This window comes from Vigna unguiculata, chromosome 3 (assembly GCF_004118075.2).
Source record: "Vigna unguiculata cultivar IT97K-499-35 chromosome 3, ASM411807v1, whole genome shotgun sequence".
NCBI lineage: Eukaryota > Viridiplantae > Streptophyta > Magnoliopsida > Fabales > Fabaceae > Vigna > Vigna unguiculata.
The window spans coordinates 10027246-10040187 of record NC_040281.1 but is presented as its reverse complement, the minus strand read 5'-3'; the positions used below and the strand labels follow the sequence as shown (position 1 = coordinate 10040187).

Below are 12942 nucleotides of genomic sequence, written 5' to 3'. Positions count from 1 at the left end.
TTTAACTCCAAAAGAAATAAATATGTCACTTTGCATTTCTTTGCTTCCATCATTTATTTATCACAATACTCATACGGGAACATTTTAGAAAACTCCAATCATTTAGCTTCATCCCATACTTCACATAACATTGACAATTCGTGGCTATTTCCACGCTTAAGTCTAATATCAGGTGTGTTTGGCAAAGAAGTCAAGGATAAGTTTATTCACCTGCGAGGGAAACTGTTCTTGAACGAAATGAGTTCCCTCGGGGATAAATGTAACTTCCAAATTGGGAACGTGCTCTTTTGCTTTTTCACCTTTTGTTAAATCCTCTATCCCTGGAAACTTCAGAACATAATCCTTGCCACCCATTATCAGAAAGGCTGGAACTTTAACCACAGGATCTGGTAAGTTAAACACATCACCTAATGACCTGCAATGCAAAACAACACCATTAACACGAATTTCACCAGATAAAAAAAAAAAGGTGTCCAGTAGTGGCTTTCATTATTTTTGTGCCAACAAGAAAACCGAGTTCACAAAAAAGGCAACAAAGAACAAAAGCTAGCACCTATATGGAATCTGCAATGCAGTTTGGAATCCAGATTTCTCATACAAGGCTCCGTATGTTTCAAGATCTTCCTCCGTGATCCAAGCGGGAAGAGGAGTATCAGGTTCCACCAAATCCATGATCTCTTGGTTTTCATTGGCTATTGGTATTTCACTTCTTGAGAAAAGGATGTAAACATTTCGCACAACAGTCTTTGCATCAAAGCGTCCAAAATCAGCTTCTGCCCTTCCAGGTTCCTGATATAGCCAAAATCAAAGTTATGGTGATATTACAGGTCATCATGCTAAGAGCTAAGCAATTTAAATTGTACAAAATAATGTTGTTTTCCAATTAGAATTGGAAGCTTCTCATGATAATCAGTATAGCGAAAGACTGCACTAAAGGTTTACAATTACTAAGTTGAAATTTCATCTAAAAAACAATACCAAGAACATTTATGGAAGTGCATGTGCATCTAAGTTTTTTCCTTTAAAATTACCTGCCATCTCAAAATGTAGAAGCCTTCCGGAAGGAATTTGTGATACACAGAGGAGCCGGGCGGGACATATGGAACTCCCAACGTGACAACGCCCAGGACCCTTTCAGGGTGCAGAATGGAAAATAGATATGCAGGACGAGCTCCAAAATCTTTCCCGACAAGAAACACCTAAAGTGCAGTAAGGATGTTAAACAATTAGGCAACAGTTGAACAAACAATCATTTCAGTCATCTTACATGGAGGCATCCCTTCCTGCCTATATAGTACCTCACAACCCACTCCATCTTACTCAAGTAATAAAATATGGTTGGGTTGAATTCACAGTTTGAGTTAAATTCTAACTTTAACAATCTCATACATAATCTAATTATATTCTAAAAAGAAGAAAAAAATATCAATGCGGTAGAGGATATATAAAGTAAAATAATTCTCCAAATCCTCGCACAACACCGAATTTTTTTTCGTTGGTTTGGTCTTAGAATTCTAGTGAATCAGATGAAAAATAAGTCCTAGGAAGTCTAGAGGCCACCCGTTTATGAATTGTTTAAGGCAAGATAACAATGGATTATTAGAGTACGAGAAGTACTACTAATACATTCTTTAATAAATGCTTTATTAGTTAAAAATTATAAAAAGAAGTTTATTAAACAGGATATAAGACTCACAAAATTTCTTAATATATGAAAAATCTCAACTACCTAGAGGAAGTGTGTCACCGGATAATGAATACCTAGCATTGGTCTTAAGTGCATGGTGAGTAAGCAGTTGAAATTTGGAGCAAATGTAAAATCTAAAAGTCCACAGATAAAAAAAACAAATTAAACAAAATCAACGAAAAATTAACAGAGTAAAGACATTTGAGAGAGAGAGTACCTTTGGAAGATGAAGAGCTTGAAGAATATGAAGGAGGTCGCTGAGAATATCGGACCAGGTGGCCTTCTCGGGTTGAGGTGGAGGATCGGAGAGACCATAGCCTCTGTAATCGAAGGCGATGGCTCTGACTCCAGCATCGGCAAGGGCTATCATCTGGTGCCGCCACGAGTACCATATCTCAGGGAAACCGTGCAAGAATACGACGGCGTTTCCACCTGAAAACACCAAGACAGACCAAATCAACAACGGAAGCAAAATGCTCAAGGTGGAAACGACGGCGTTGGATTACTTTTACCGCTTCCGATTTCTGCGACGTGGAGATTGAGAGCATCACCAACCTTCACGAACTTGTGCTGGATTCGATCCATCACTCAAAAGTGAAAGTGAATGTCATTGTTACCGCTAGTTTACTTCAACGGATAAATCCACCTTTCAGTCCTTTAAATAGTAGGAATTAAAATAATAACAGAAAACCATAAATTATGATTATAAAATTATAATTAAAAATGTTTTTATTCTCTTTAAATTTAATTTTCTTCAGATTTTAAATTTAAATTTAATCATTTTAATTCAATTTTATTAAACATTTTTAATGTTTTTAAATTGATGTTTGAAGGACATGTTTCAATTTAGATATCAATCTTAAATATTTGATATAAGTTTTATTTTTCAAATTTAAAAATTAAAATATGTGTAATCCTAAAATTAATATATTAAAATTTTAGTTTTATAAATAAATAGTTTTACATGATCTTTCAAAATTATATAAATAGTCTTTTTTTTCACAATCACATGTTTTTAAATAATTATAGTCTATTTTTTAGCAAAAATAATAATATAATTAATTATATAATAGTTATATGAGATGATTAAATATGTTTTTATTCTCACAATTTATAGTAAGAATTGAAATTAGTTTTTGTAATAAAAATTGAAATTAGTTTTTTTTTAATTTTAGTCCAATTTTATTTATTAACCTTGCACTTCTACTTTTCAATACAATGAAAACGATATTTACATCTGGAACATGTTAGTAGCTGCGAACATACTATATGTTAATAACTATGAACATGGTTTTTTTTTTTTTTCATTTCATGGTCATTTTGATTTTAAATTTGTAAAATAATATTCGTTGAATTTTTTTTTACCAAACAAAGTCAAGTCATGAGGGTGGAGAACAACATTACATATAAAGTCATCCTCCACACCCTTTTCTTTTTACGAAAAAAATAAAATCATCCACGATTTCTGTCTGTAAAGAGTGAAATCATGTTCTAAGGTAACGACTTCACTTCTTATGTGGTAACCTATCTCAGGCTAAACATCTTATGGGCATGCCACCAAGACATCGGTGGAATAAGTTATATAACATGATGATTGAAGGTGATTGAAAGTCTTGATTGTTACAATTTAATATATTTGTATTTAATTAAAATTATTTGAATATTGTTATTTTACAATAATAATTGTTATTTTTTTCATGTTTATAGTTCTGTAATAATGTCTTCATCTTCATCAATTAGAAGACAAAGAAGGGATAAAGAAAAAGCTCTGACCACAAATGTTGAAGGTCATCCGAGAAACAAACCCCTAGTGGAGGCAATTTTAGATTAGACACGATAAAAAAAATAATGAGTTTTCCCTCTTTTGCAAAAGTCAGTCTTTACTTTCATCATCACCTTTTTCAAGGTTTTGTGGTCTTTGTCGATTTGTCAATTCCAAGTTTTTTATTCAAACCTAAGGGTCACTGAAAATGACTATCTCTATAGTGAGGTAAATAAGAAAAAAAAATCAAAATCAAACATGATGATTGGTTAAGCATAACACATTTGAAATGTCAAGGATGACCTCCATGATCAAACCAGAGATGCATGGTTAAAATGTGAAGACAGTTGGTGCTTTGAATATAAATGACAGAATTTTGCATTATGTGTTGGTGCATATCTTGACTCTGCGGCCAACCAATTTGGCAAAAGTAATGCAAGAGAATATTTTTATGGTACGGGCAATCAAAAATAACATTTTCATTAATTAGGCGCATCGTATCATGCAACATATGCTTAAATGCAGGGTAGGGTGTCACTTCCTTACGCCATTCTAATCACCGACATCATGAAATATTGTGGAGTTGATATTTCTTTCAAGGCACATACGATACGACTATATCGACACACCATTTTTCTACAAAACCATTGAAAAAACTCAATATTTCGTCAACGGTGCCGGAAACATGGATGGGTGCATGATGATGATGATGGACCACAACTTGAGGATGAAGGTCCTATCCTATGCATGAAGGTCTCATACGGTCACAAGCATAAATTCTTTCACAAATTTGGAGGGGTGTGCAGGACGTCCAACTTAGAATGCGTGGGATGGAAGCTATGAAAGCAAGAATGTAACGTATATGGAAGATGGTTTATCAAATTTGAAACTAAATATGAACAAAGGTTTCGACCATGTCAATGCAAATGATAACCAACTTAAGGAATGAATCGACGAATTTCATGAATCTTTTCAATAAAATGTATCCTTTTTTCTTTGCTTCCAAAAGAAATAAATGTCACTGTACATTTCTTTGCTTCCATCATTTATTTTTATCATAAAACTCATACTGGAACATTTTAAAAAACTCCAGATCTTTTAGCTTCATCCCATACTTCACATAACATAGACCATTCGTGGCTATTTCCACGCTTAAGTCTAATATCAGGTGTGTTTGCCAAAGAAGTCGAGGATAAGTTTATTCACCTGTGAGGGAAACTGTTCTTGAACGAAATGAGTTCCCTCGGGGATAAATGTAACCTCCAAATTGGGAACGTACTCTTTTGCTTTTTCACCCTGTGTTAAATCCTCTCTCCCTGGAAACTTCAGACTATAATCCTTGCCACCCATTATCAGAAATGCTGGAACTTTAACCACAGGATCTGGTAAGTTAAACACCTCACCTAATGACCTGCAATGCAAACACACCATTAACACGAATTTCACCAGATAAAAACAATTGAGTCCAGGAGTGGCTTTCATTGTTTTGTGCTAGCAAGAAAACCCAGTTACCAAAAAAGCAACAAAGAACAAAAGCTAGCACCTATATGGAATCTGCAATGCAGTTTGGAATCCAGATTTCTGATACAACGCTCCGTATGTTTCAAGATCTTCCTCCGTGAACCAAGCGGGAAGAGGAGTATCAGGTTCCACCAAATCCATGATCTCCTGGTTTTCATTAGCTATTGGCATTTCACTTCTTGAGAAAAGGATGTAAACATTTCGCACAACAGTCTTTGCATCAAAGCGTCCAAAATCAGCTTCTGCCCTTCCAGGTTCCTGATATAGACAGAATCAAAGTTATGGTGATATTACAGGTCATCATGCTAAGAGCTAAGCAATTTAAATAGCACAATGTGTTGTTGTTTCCCAATTAGCATTGAAAGCTTGTCATGATAATCCGTATAACGAAAGACTGCACTAGAGGTTTTCAATTACTATTGTGAAATTTCATCTAAAAAAACAGTACCAAGAACATTTATGGAAGTGCACGTTCATCTAAGTTTTTTGCCTTTAAAATTACCTGCCATCTCAAAATGTAGAAGCCTTCAGGAAAGACTTTGTGAAAGAGAGAGGGTCCTGGTGGAACAAACGGAACTCCCAATGTAACAACTCCCAAGACCCTTTCAGGGTGTAGAATGGTAAATAGATATGCAAGAGGAGCTCCAAAATCTTTTCCAACAATAAACACCTAGATTTCATTGAGGAGGGGAATCAATTAAGCAACAGATTAACCATATATGATCATTTCAGTCATCTTACATGGAGGCATCCCTTCATGCCTACAATAGTACCTCATCAACCGACTCGATCTTACTCAAGTAATAAAATGTGGTTGGGTTGCATTCACAGTTTGAGTTAAATTCTAACTTTAACAATCTCATACATAATATAATTATATTCGAAAAAGAAGAAAAAAAATCAATGCGGTAGCGGATATATAAAGTAAAAAGATTTCCGAAATCCTCGCTCAATACCGAATTTTTTCATTGGTTTGGTCATAGAATTCTCGTGAATCCGATGCAAAATAAGTCCTAGTAGGTCCAGGCCCATTTGTGAATTGTTTAAGGCAAGATAACAAACGATAATTAGAGTACGAGAAGTATTACCAACACATTCTTTAATAAATACTTTATTAGTTTAAAATTAAAAAAAAAAATTATCAAACAGGATATAAGACTCAGAATTTCTTAATTTCTGAAAAATCTCAGCTACCTAGAAGAAGTGTGTCACCGGATAATCAGTTCCTAGCATTTGTCTTTAGTGCATGGCGAGTAAGCAGTTGAAATTTGAAACAAATGCAAAATCTAAAAGTCCACAGGTATAAAACAAATTAAAAGAAATCAACGAAACAATTAGCAGAATAAAGACATTTGAGAAAGAGAGAGAGAGTACCTTTGGAAGATGAAGAGCTTGAAGAATATGAAGGAGGTCGTTGAGAATATCGGACCAGGTGGCCTTCTCGGGTTGGGATGGAGGATCGGAGAGACCATAGCCTCTGTAATCGAAGGCGATGGCTCTGAATCCAGCATCGGCAAGAGCTATCATCTGATGTCGCCACGAGTACCATATCTCAGGGAAACCGTGCAAGAATACGACGGCGTTTCCACCTGAAAACACCAACACAGTCCAAATCAAGAACGAAAAAAAAATGCACAAGCTGAAGAAAACGGCGGCTTTGGATTGCTTCTTACCGCTTCCTATTTCTGCGACGTGGAGATTGAGACCATCACCAACCTTCACGGACGTGTGCTGGATTCGATCCATCACTCTTCTGAGAAGTGAAAGTGAACACTGTGCTGGATTCAAGGGATAAATTCACCTTTTGATCTTATAAATACTAGGAATTGAAATAATAATAAAAAAGAAATAAATTATAATAATAAAATAAAGATGAAATATGTTCTTATTTTCTGACGGGTTAAATTTAAATTTTAAAATTAGTTTAATTATTTTAATTCAATTTAAAAAAATTAATATCTTTAAATTAATGCGAACTGTTTTTATCATTTTACGTATTTTAATTTAAATGTTGACACTTCAAATGTTAGTTTCATATTTCTAAATTTAGGAATTAAAAATATGTGTAACCCCTAAAATTAATATATTAAAATTTTAATTTTATAAATAAATAGTTTTACATGAGCTTACAAAATTATATAAATGGTTTTTGTTTTCACAATCACGGGCTTTTAAATAATTACAAAATTATGTTAATGGTCTTTTTTTCACAATAACGTGGTTTTTAATAATAGCGTTTTATTTTTTAATATTAATAGTAATAAAGGTAAATACACTAATAATATAATTAATTATACAATATTCACATGAGATAATAAAATTGTTAAATAGGATTAAATATAAACAAACAAAATATATATATATATATATATATATAATATGAGAATTTTTCTTTTATATTCATGATTATTATTCCTATTTTATGTTTTATAATATAATTATTATTTTTTTATAATTAATAGTTATTTTTATATGTTTTTATAAAATTATTCTAACAATTATTTGTTTTTTCATTTTTTTTTTCATTAACGATACTCAGTTTACAAAAAGAAAAAAAAAAGACACCAACTTGTACAAATATTTGCTTTTTACATAATAAAATTCAGAACAAAAAGTAAAGTAAAAAAAATCTTATTTACGTTAAATGAAATTATTTTAAAATTATAAAATAGTAAATTGAACCAGATTCAAGTAAGATAGTATCAGGTCAAATTCATTTAAAGTCGGTCTAAGTCAACCTGTATAAAAGGCAAGTTAAATCGATTTAAGCTTAGATTAAGTCGATTCAGTTTAGACATAACTTGAATCATTTAGGATTGAATCCCTAACGACTTGAGTTGGCTTGTACCTAGGTCGAGCCAATTTAATCGAACAAATCCATATCAAGTTGAGTTGGTCTTAGTTGAATCATGTTAGTTTAGACTCAAATTGAACTAAATTGGGACATCTTGCATTCGATCGAGTTAGGACCAGTCGTAATTCATATTCAACCGAGTTGGGCTAAGCCCAAGTAGGTTCTATTTTAATCAAGATCAAGTCAAGTGTAGCCCAACCAACACTTGGTCAAGCCAAGTCAGTCTTGACCTAGATCTAGCTTAGTCAATCCAAGTCCAAGTTAATCTGAATTCACTTTGATTCATTCAAGCTAAGTTGGGACAAAATCATGTTTAGATGATTTGGATAGGCCTATGTTGATTCAAATTTGGTTAGGTCCAACTCAAATTAGATCTTAGTCAACTTGGATCTGAATGAGACTCAAACAAATCAAGTCGGGTTTGGTCAAGTTTAAATAGACTAAGATATCATATCGGGATCATATCAAATTAAGTTGGACCGATCTTACATCATGTAAAGTCGGAATGTACCAGATCCAAGTCAAGTTAAATCAACTCGTACTTAGGCCAACCCAAACTACAAATATCAAAATATGAATATAAAAATGTGAATAATTTTAAATTTTTACTTTTTAAATGAAGTTTGATTTTTTTTTTTTAATTTAAGTAATCTAATTGCTCTTGTATTGTATATGATAGTTCATACCAACATATAACTAGGTTCATGGTGAGTAGAGATCATACCATGATGGATTAACCAACATTGTCACAACTTGTATTTAAGGTTAATAATATATCAATCCAACTTTACGATACAAAATTTATTGCAATGTACACGCATTATACATTCCTAAAATTAGATGGTGCATGTGTAAATTAAGCTCGTTCATGTAACAGCCCATGTGAAAAGGTATATAAAGGGAGTACCCCACCTCAAGTTAGACCTAAGAGAAATAGGAAGGGAACATCTTAGACAACAAGTTAGGTGTGGACAGGGTCTTTGATCACAAAGAACAATTCTAATGAAATTTTAGAATTTTAATTTCTCTCAAAATTCCTTATCTAAACATTTTCTTTTTCATAAAAAATTTAAAATTCCTTGAAAGAATGATTTTTCCTCTTAAAATATTTTATTCAAAAATACTCTTAATGAATTTTGAATAAATTAGGTATCGTACAATCCTGTTAAAGTTTAATTAACCTAAAAAAATACGTAAGTGAATCTTTTGTTCCGTTCCTTCTTATGCTGTGGGATTTTGTTTTTCAATTCACTGTCTCATAATCTACACATATGTTTAGTGCATATAAAATAATATTTAGTGACTCCTTTTTAATGAATTCTGATTTAATTGAAAAATGAATTCAGATATAATTTAACTCCACAATTTTATCTATAAGTGACATACAGAACTTCATCTTTTTCCAATAGATCAAAACTCTAATGTCAACCAATTGTTTGTAGATTATATCCATAAACTACCAGAACTGAACAAAGCATAATATACATTAAAGTCACTACTGAAAATGACATTAAAGACACACAAATCCATTCACAACATGAAAGTGCCGTGTGTTTTACTTGATTCCTTTTATCACAACTTCCTTCTCTGGTCCTTGTATACTAATTTCTCTCATATGCAGTGGCTACAGCCAGAGGAGGAAATTTTCTATGAACAGCAAGGCCAGGAATTTCAGACATATCCAAGTCCTCCCCACTTGCCCCACCAGGCAATGACCAATCAAACTGGTGGACAAGGTTTGCTATTACTATCTCAACAATTTTTGTGGCAAATGATATTCCAGGGCAACCCCTTCTTCCTGCCCCAAATGGAATAAGCTCAAAATCATGTCCTTTGAAGTCTATGGAACTGCTTAGAAACCTTTCCGGTTTAAACTCAAGAGGCTGGTCCCAACATGAAGAGTCTCTTGCAATGGCCCATGCATTCACCAACACCTGAGTGCCAGCTCCAATCTCATACCCTTTCACTTTCACATCTTCCATGCATCTCCTAGGGACTGTTAATGGAATTGGTGGATGAAGCCGAAGACTCTCTTTGATCACAGCCTTCAAGTACTTCATTTCACCCAAATCATCCTCAGTCACATGAGTCCTGTTACCCACCACACTTCTCACCTCCTCTTGCAATTTTTGCATCACACTTGAGTGCTTTAACAGTTCTGACATTGTCCACTCCAGGGATGTGTAAGTTGTGTCAGTACCAGCAACAAACATGTCCTGTGCAAAAGAAAACAAAATTGCAAAACAACTTGTAGTTCCCAATAATACATCACCTTAATCCACACATAATAAACTCTCTCAATGAAAATATCAGTGATCAGAAATTGAAATTGAAATTGAAAGAGAATCCAATAGAAAAAGAAAACGATATGGTGTTCTTACATACCAGTATCAAAGCCTTTATTGCAGTTCTATCAATCAGGGAATCGGTGGTGTTAGCGTTATTCTTTTCCATCGAAAGCAAAACATCCACAAAATCATCGTGGTCCCCAGAATCAACAACCCCATATCTTCCATTCCTAATAATATGCTCCTCGATCACTTCATCTATAAACTGGTCCAAATGTTTGGCAACTTTATTGGCTCTCTGAAACAAACCACTAACGTGGCAACTTTATTGGCTCTCTGAAACAAACCACTAACGTGGCTCACCCAATGAAGCCAAGGAACATAGTCCCCTATAGACACTGCACCCAACAAGTCCCCAAACTCCAACAACAGCTTCTGAAACCCCCTCCCTTCTGTTCCACGGTACCTCCTTCCGAGAGCCACTCTACACGCCACATCGTTCGTAACCGAAGCACAAATGTCAGTTAAATTCACCGGCAACGAATCACGGCAACACTGCCTAATGTTTTCCGTCATTCTGGCAGTTTCCTCCTCCCTCACACGGCGAAAGGACTGAACCCTTTTGGTACTCAGAAGGTGCAAAACGCTCACACTCCTTATCTGCCGCCAGTATTCTCCGTACGTGGAACTTGCAAGATCTTTGGAACCGTACAAGAGTACATCGTGCATCTTACGTTGTGGTCTGTCTGAGAAGAGCAGGTCATGAGTTTTCATCACCTCACGTGCTGCATCAGCAGATGAGATCACAAGCACTGGTACCTTCCCCAAGTGGAGTAGCATGAGAGATCCATAGTTTTGAGCCAAAGTTTGGAGTGTGCGGTGTGGGAACAAACCAAGTTGGTGGAGATTGCCCAGTAGAGGTAACCTTGGAGGTGAAGGGGGTGAGTTTTTGGTGTTTGCTTCATTGGAACACAGTTTGATGATGATGAAAACAACGGAAAGGAAGAGAAGAAAGATGGTGAAGAAAAGCATTTGGAAATTGGAAAATACAAGTTTTCTGTGGATTGGAACTTGGTTTTGAAGATAAAATTATCCGGTTTTAAAGGAAATGTTCAAATATCTTTTTTATTTTTTATATAAGTTAACCCATATATATATTAAATTGATTTTATCTCTAATACAAGACTTTCCATTTACGTACTTCAATTTAGTTTTGAAAAATAATTTTTTGACTATTATTACGAATAATTTTCTCTTACAATTTTATATGTTATTTTTTAAACGGTTTTTTTATTTTTTTTTATTTTCTCATTCTTAATATTTTAAAATTAATTAAAAGATAATACTTTATGTTGTAAAAAAAATTATCAAAATTTAATAGTTAAAATTTTGAAAAGTAATGTGTATGGTAGTTTTGTCATTTTGTTTTCATATCAACTGTTCTATCAATTCGTTCTTTTTCTCGTGAATTAATTTTAATTCGTTCGTTTAACTCACTGGTGGAGGAGACTGAAGAAGAAAGATGCAAAGCGTTAGGTGATTGAATAGATGATTCAAGTAATGCCACATTATTCAATAACAGTAAAATCAAACAATAGAATATCTAGACAAAAATGCAAAAATATTTTGAATATATGATATAACAAAAATTTATAATAAAAACATAATTAAAAATACCTAATTTAACCTTCTTTATAGTGGGATATTCAACATATTACATCTCAAATCTGGGCTTTTTTTGTATTTCTGAGTTTGTTTGACAGTTATTTGTAAAAATGGATCCTTTGAACTTTTTTTTTGGAAAACAGGGTTAAGTCGTTACGGGAAAGGTGAAGTTGTCCTTCCCCTGCCGGTTTCAATTTTTTTTTAAAAAAAATAAAGTCGTCAGGCGAAAAGACAGTTTCTAGAAATACGAGGATGAAGTCGTCCCTGAGAATGCTGGTTTCACTTTTTAAGTCATTTTCCTTAACCATTTCACTCGACGTGTAATATAAGTTACGATATTCAGTCACCCAAGTTTCAATTGCTTCCCAAATTTCTAACCTATCCATAGCATATGGGTAGTCCTTTATCACAAGCTTAAGTCCATGAAGATAACTAGAATCTGGAACTGCCATTTCCCTGATATTCAATCCAAATACAATGGTAGCATGTTATGTTATTATATATAGATTGCTAACACCAGAAATTCATTAGAAATAACAAAATTGTCTGGTTTCATTTCTTACTTAATAAAAGCTCACTCTCAATTTGTAAGTTTCTGTTAAATTTTAACCAATACAATGATAAGGAGTAAAAACAATGTTCTGTTATCACCACCTCTTAAGCAAATCAGTAGGTAGTGCCTGCTCGGGAAAAATCCAACTTTTGTATATAACAGCTGACATTTCTATGAAAAATCTGCCAAGGAAAACTGTTTTCTCTAACACCCCTCCAGCATTAATATGCATAGTGAAGTGTGGCTTTAAGAGCTTGTATATGGGATGAAGAATGATCAACTGTTTATGTGTGGCTATTATGAATGGTTCAATCACAGTGTGGGAGTGTAACCTACACAAGAGTCATAATTTTAAGATCAGAAATATAATGAAGTGAAACTGGCATTTCTAACGACTACTTCATCCTCAGATTTCATAAATCACGCTTCCGCATGACAACTTTGTTTTTAAGAAGAAAAAAAAGTTGGAACCGGCCTGAGGGACTTCACTTTCAATGTGGTCCTCTCCCATAACGACTTAACCATGTTTTTCAAAAAAAAATTCAAACGACCCATTTTTAAAAATAATCAGTCAAAAAAACCCAAAAATACAAAAAAGCCCTCAAATCTGTG

The 12942-nt window shown here is 33.8% G+C and overlaps 3 protein-coding genes across 3 annotated transcripts; all 3 read right to left on the bottom strand.

The window, feature by feature from the left end:
* On the bottom strand, positions 1-2327 carry LOC114175792 (epoxide hydrolase A-like). Its single transcript, XM_028060596.1, has 5 exons — positions 2200-2327; positions 1905-2119; positions 1032-1199; positions 554-789; positions 1-415 (listed from the first exon to the last, which is right to left on the bottom strand). The coding sequence occupies exons 1-5, from the start codon at positions 2270-2272 to the stop codon at positions 169-171; spliced, it is 939 nt and encodes a 312-aa protein (XP_027916397.1). The 5' UTR covers positions 2273-2327; the 3' UTR covers positions 1-168.
* Positions 2328-4387: 2060 nt separating this feature from the next.
* LOC114176221 (epoxide hydrolase A-like) lies at positions 4388-6760 on the bottom strand. Its single transcript, XM_028061180.1, has 5 exons — positions 6644-6760; positions 6345-6559; positions 5473-5640; positions 4993-5228; positions 4388-4860 (listed from the first exon to the last, which is right to left on the bottom strand). Exons 1-5 carry the CDS (start codon positions 6714-6716, stop codon positions 4614-4616), a joined length of 939 nt encoding a protein of 312 aa, XP_027916981.1. The 5' UTR covers positions 6717-6760; the 3' UTR covers positions 4388-4613.
* Positions 6761-9276: 2516 nt separating this feature from the next.
* LOC114176814 (cytochrome P450 71A4-like) lies at positions 9277-11194 on the bottom strand. The gene is made up of 3 exons (XM_028061980.1): positions 10456-11194; positions 10210-10423; positions 9277-10040 (listed from the first exon to the last, which is right to left on the bottom strand). The coding sequence occupies exons 1-3, from the start codon at positions 11142-11144 to the stop codon at positions 9426-9428; spliced, it is 1518 nt and encodes a 505-aa protein (XP_027917781.1). The 5' UTR covers positions 11145-11194; the 3' UTR covers positions 9277-9425.
* Between the last annotated feature and the right edge of the window lie 1748 nt (positions 11195-12942).

Excerpts from the sequence above, each read along its gene's own strand:
- LOC114176814 (XM_028061980.1), bottom strand. The coding sequence starts at position 11,144 with ATGCTTTTCTTCACCATCTTTCTTCTCTTCCTTTCCGTTGTTTTCATC. Across the intron at positions 10,424-10,455 it reads GTGAGCCACGTTAGTGGTTT|TGGTTTGTTTCAGAGAGCCA; the intron begins GTTTCAGAGAGC and ends TTGCCACGTTAG. Across the intron at positions 10,041-10,209 it reads CAATAAAGGCTTTGATACTG|GACATGTTTGTTGCTGGTAC; the intron begins GTATGTAAGAAC and ends TCTTTTGCACAG.
- LOC114175792 (XM_028060596.1), bottom strand. The coding sequence starts at position 2,272 with ATGGATCGAATCCAGCACAAGTTCGTGAAGGTTGGTGATGCTCTCAAT. Across the intron at positions 1,200-1,904 it reads AAGCTCTTCATCTTCCAAAG|GTGTTTCTTGTCGGGAAAGA; the intron begins GTACTCTCTCTC and ends ACTGCACTTTAG. Across the intron at positions 790-1,031 it reads TCTACATTTTGAGATGGCAG|GAACCTGGAAGGGCAGAAGC; the intron begins GTAATTTTAAAG and ends TGGCTATATCAG.
- LOC114176221 (XM_028061180.1), bottom strand. The coding sequence starts at position 6,716 with ATGGATCGAATCCAGCACACGTCCGTGAAGGTTGGTGATGGTCTCAAT. Across the intron at positions 5,229-5,472 it reads TCTACATTTTGAGATGGCAG|GAACCTGGAAGGGCAGAAGC; the intron begins GTAATTTTAAAG and ends TGTCTATATCAG. Across the intron at positions 4,861-4,992 it reads GCATTGCAGATTCCATATAG|GTCATTAGGTGAGGTGTTTA; the intron begins GTGCTAGCTTTT and ends TTTGCATTGCAG.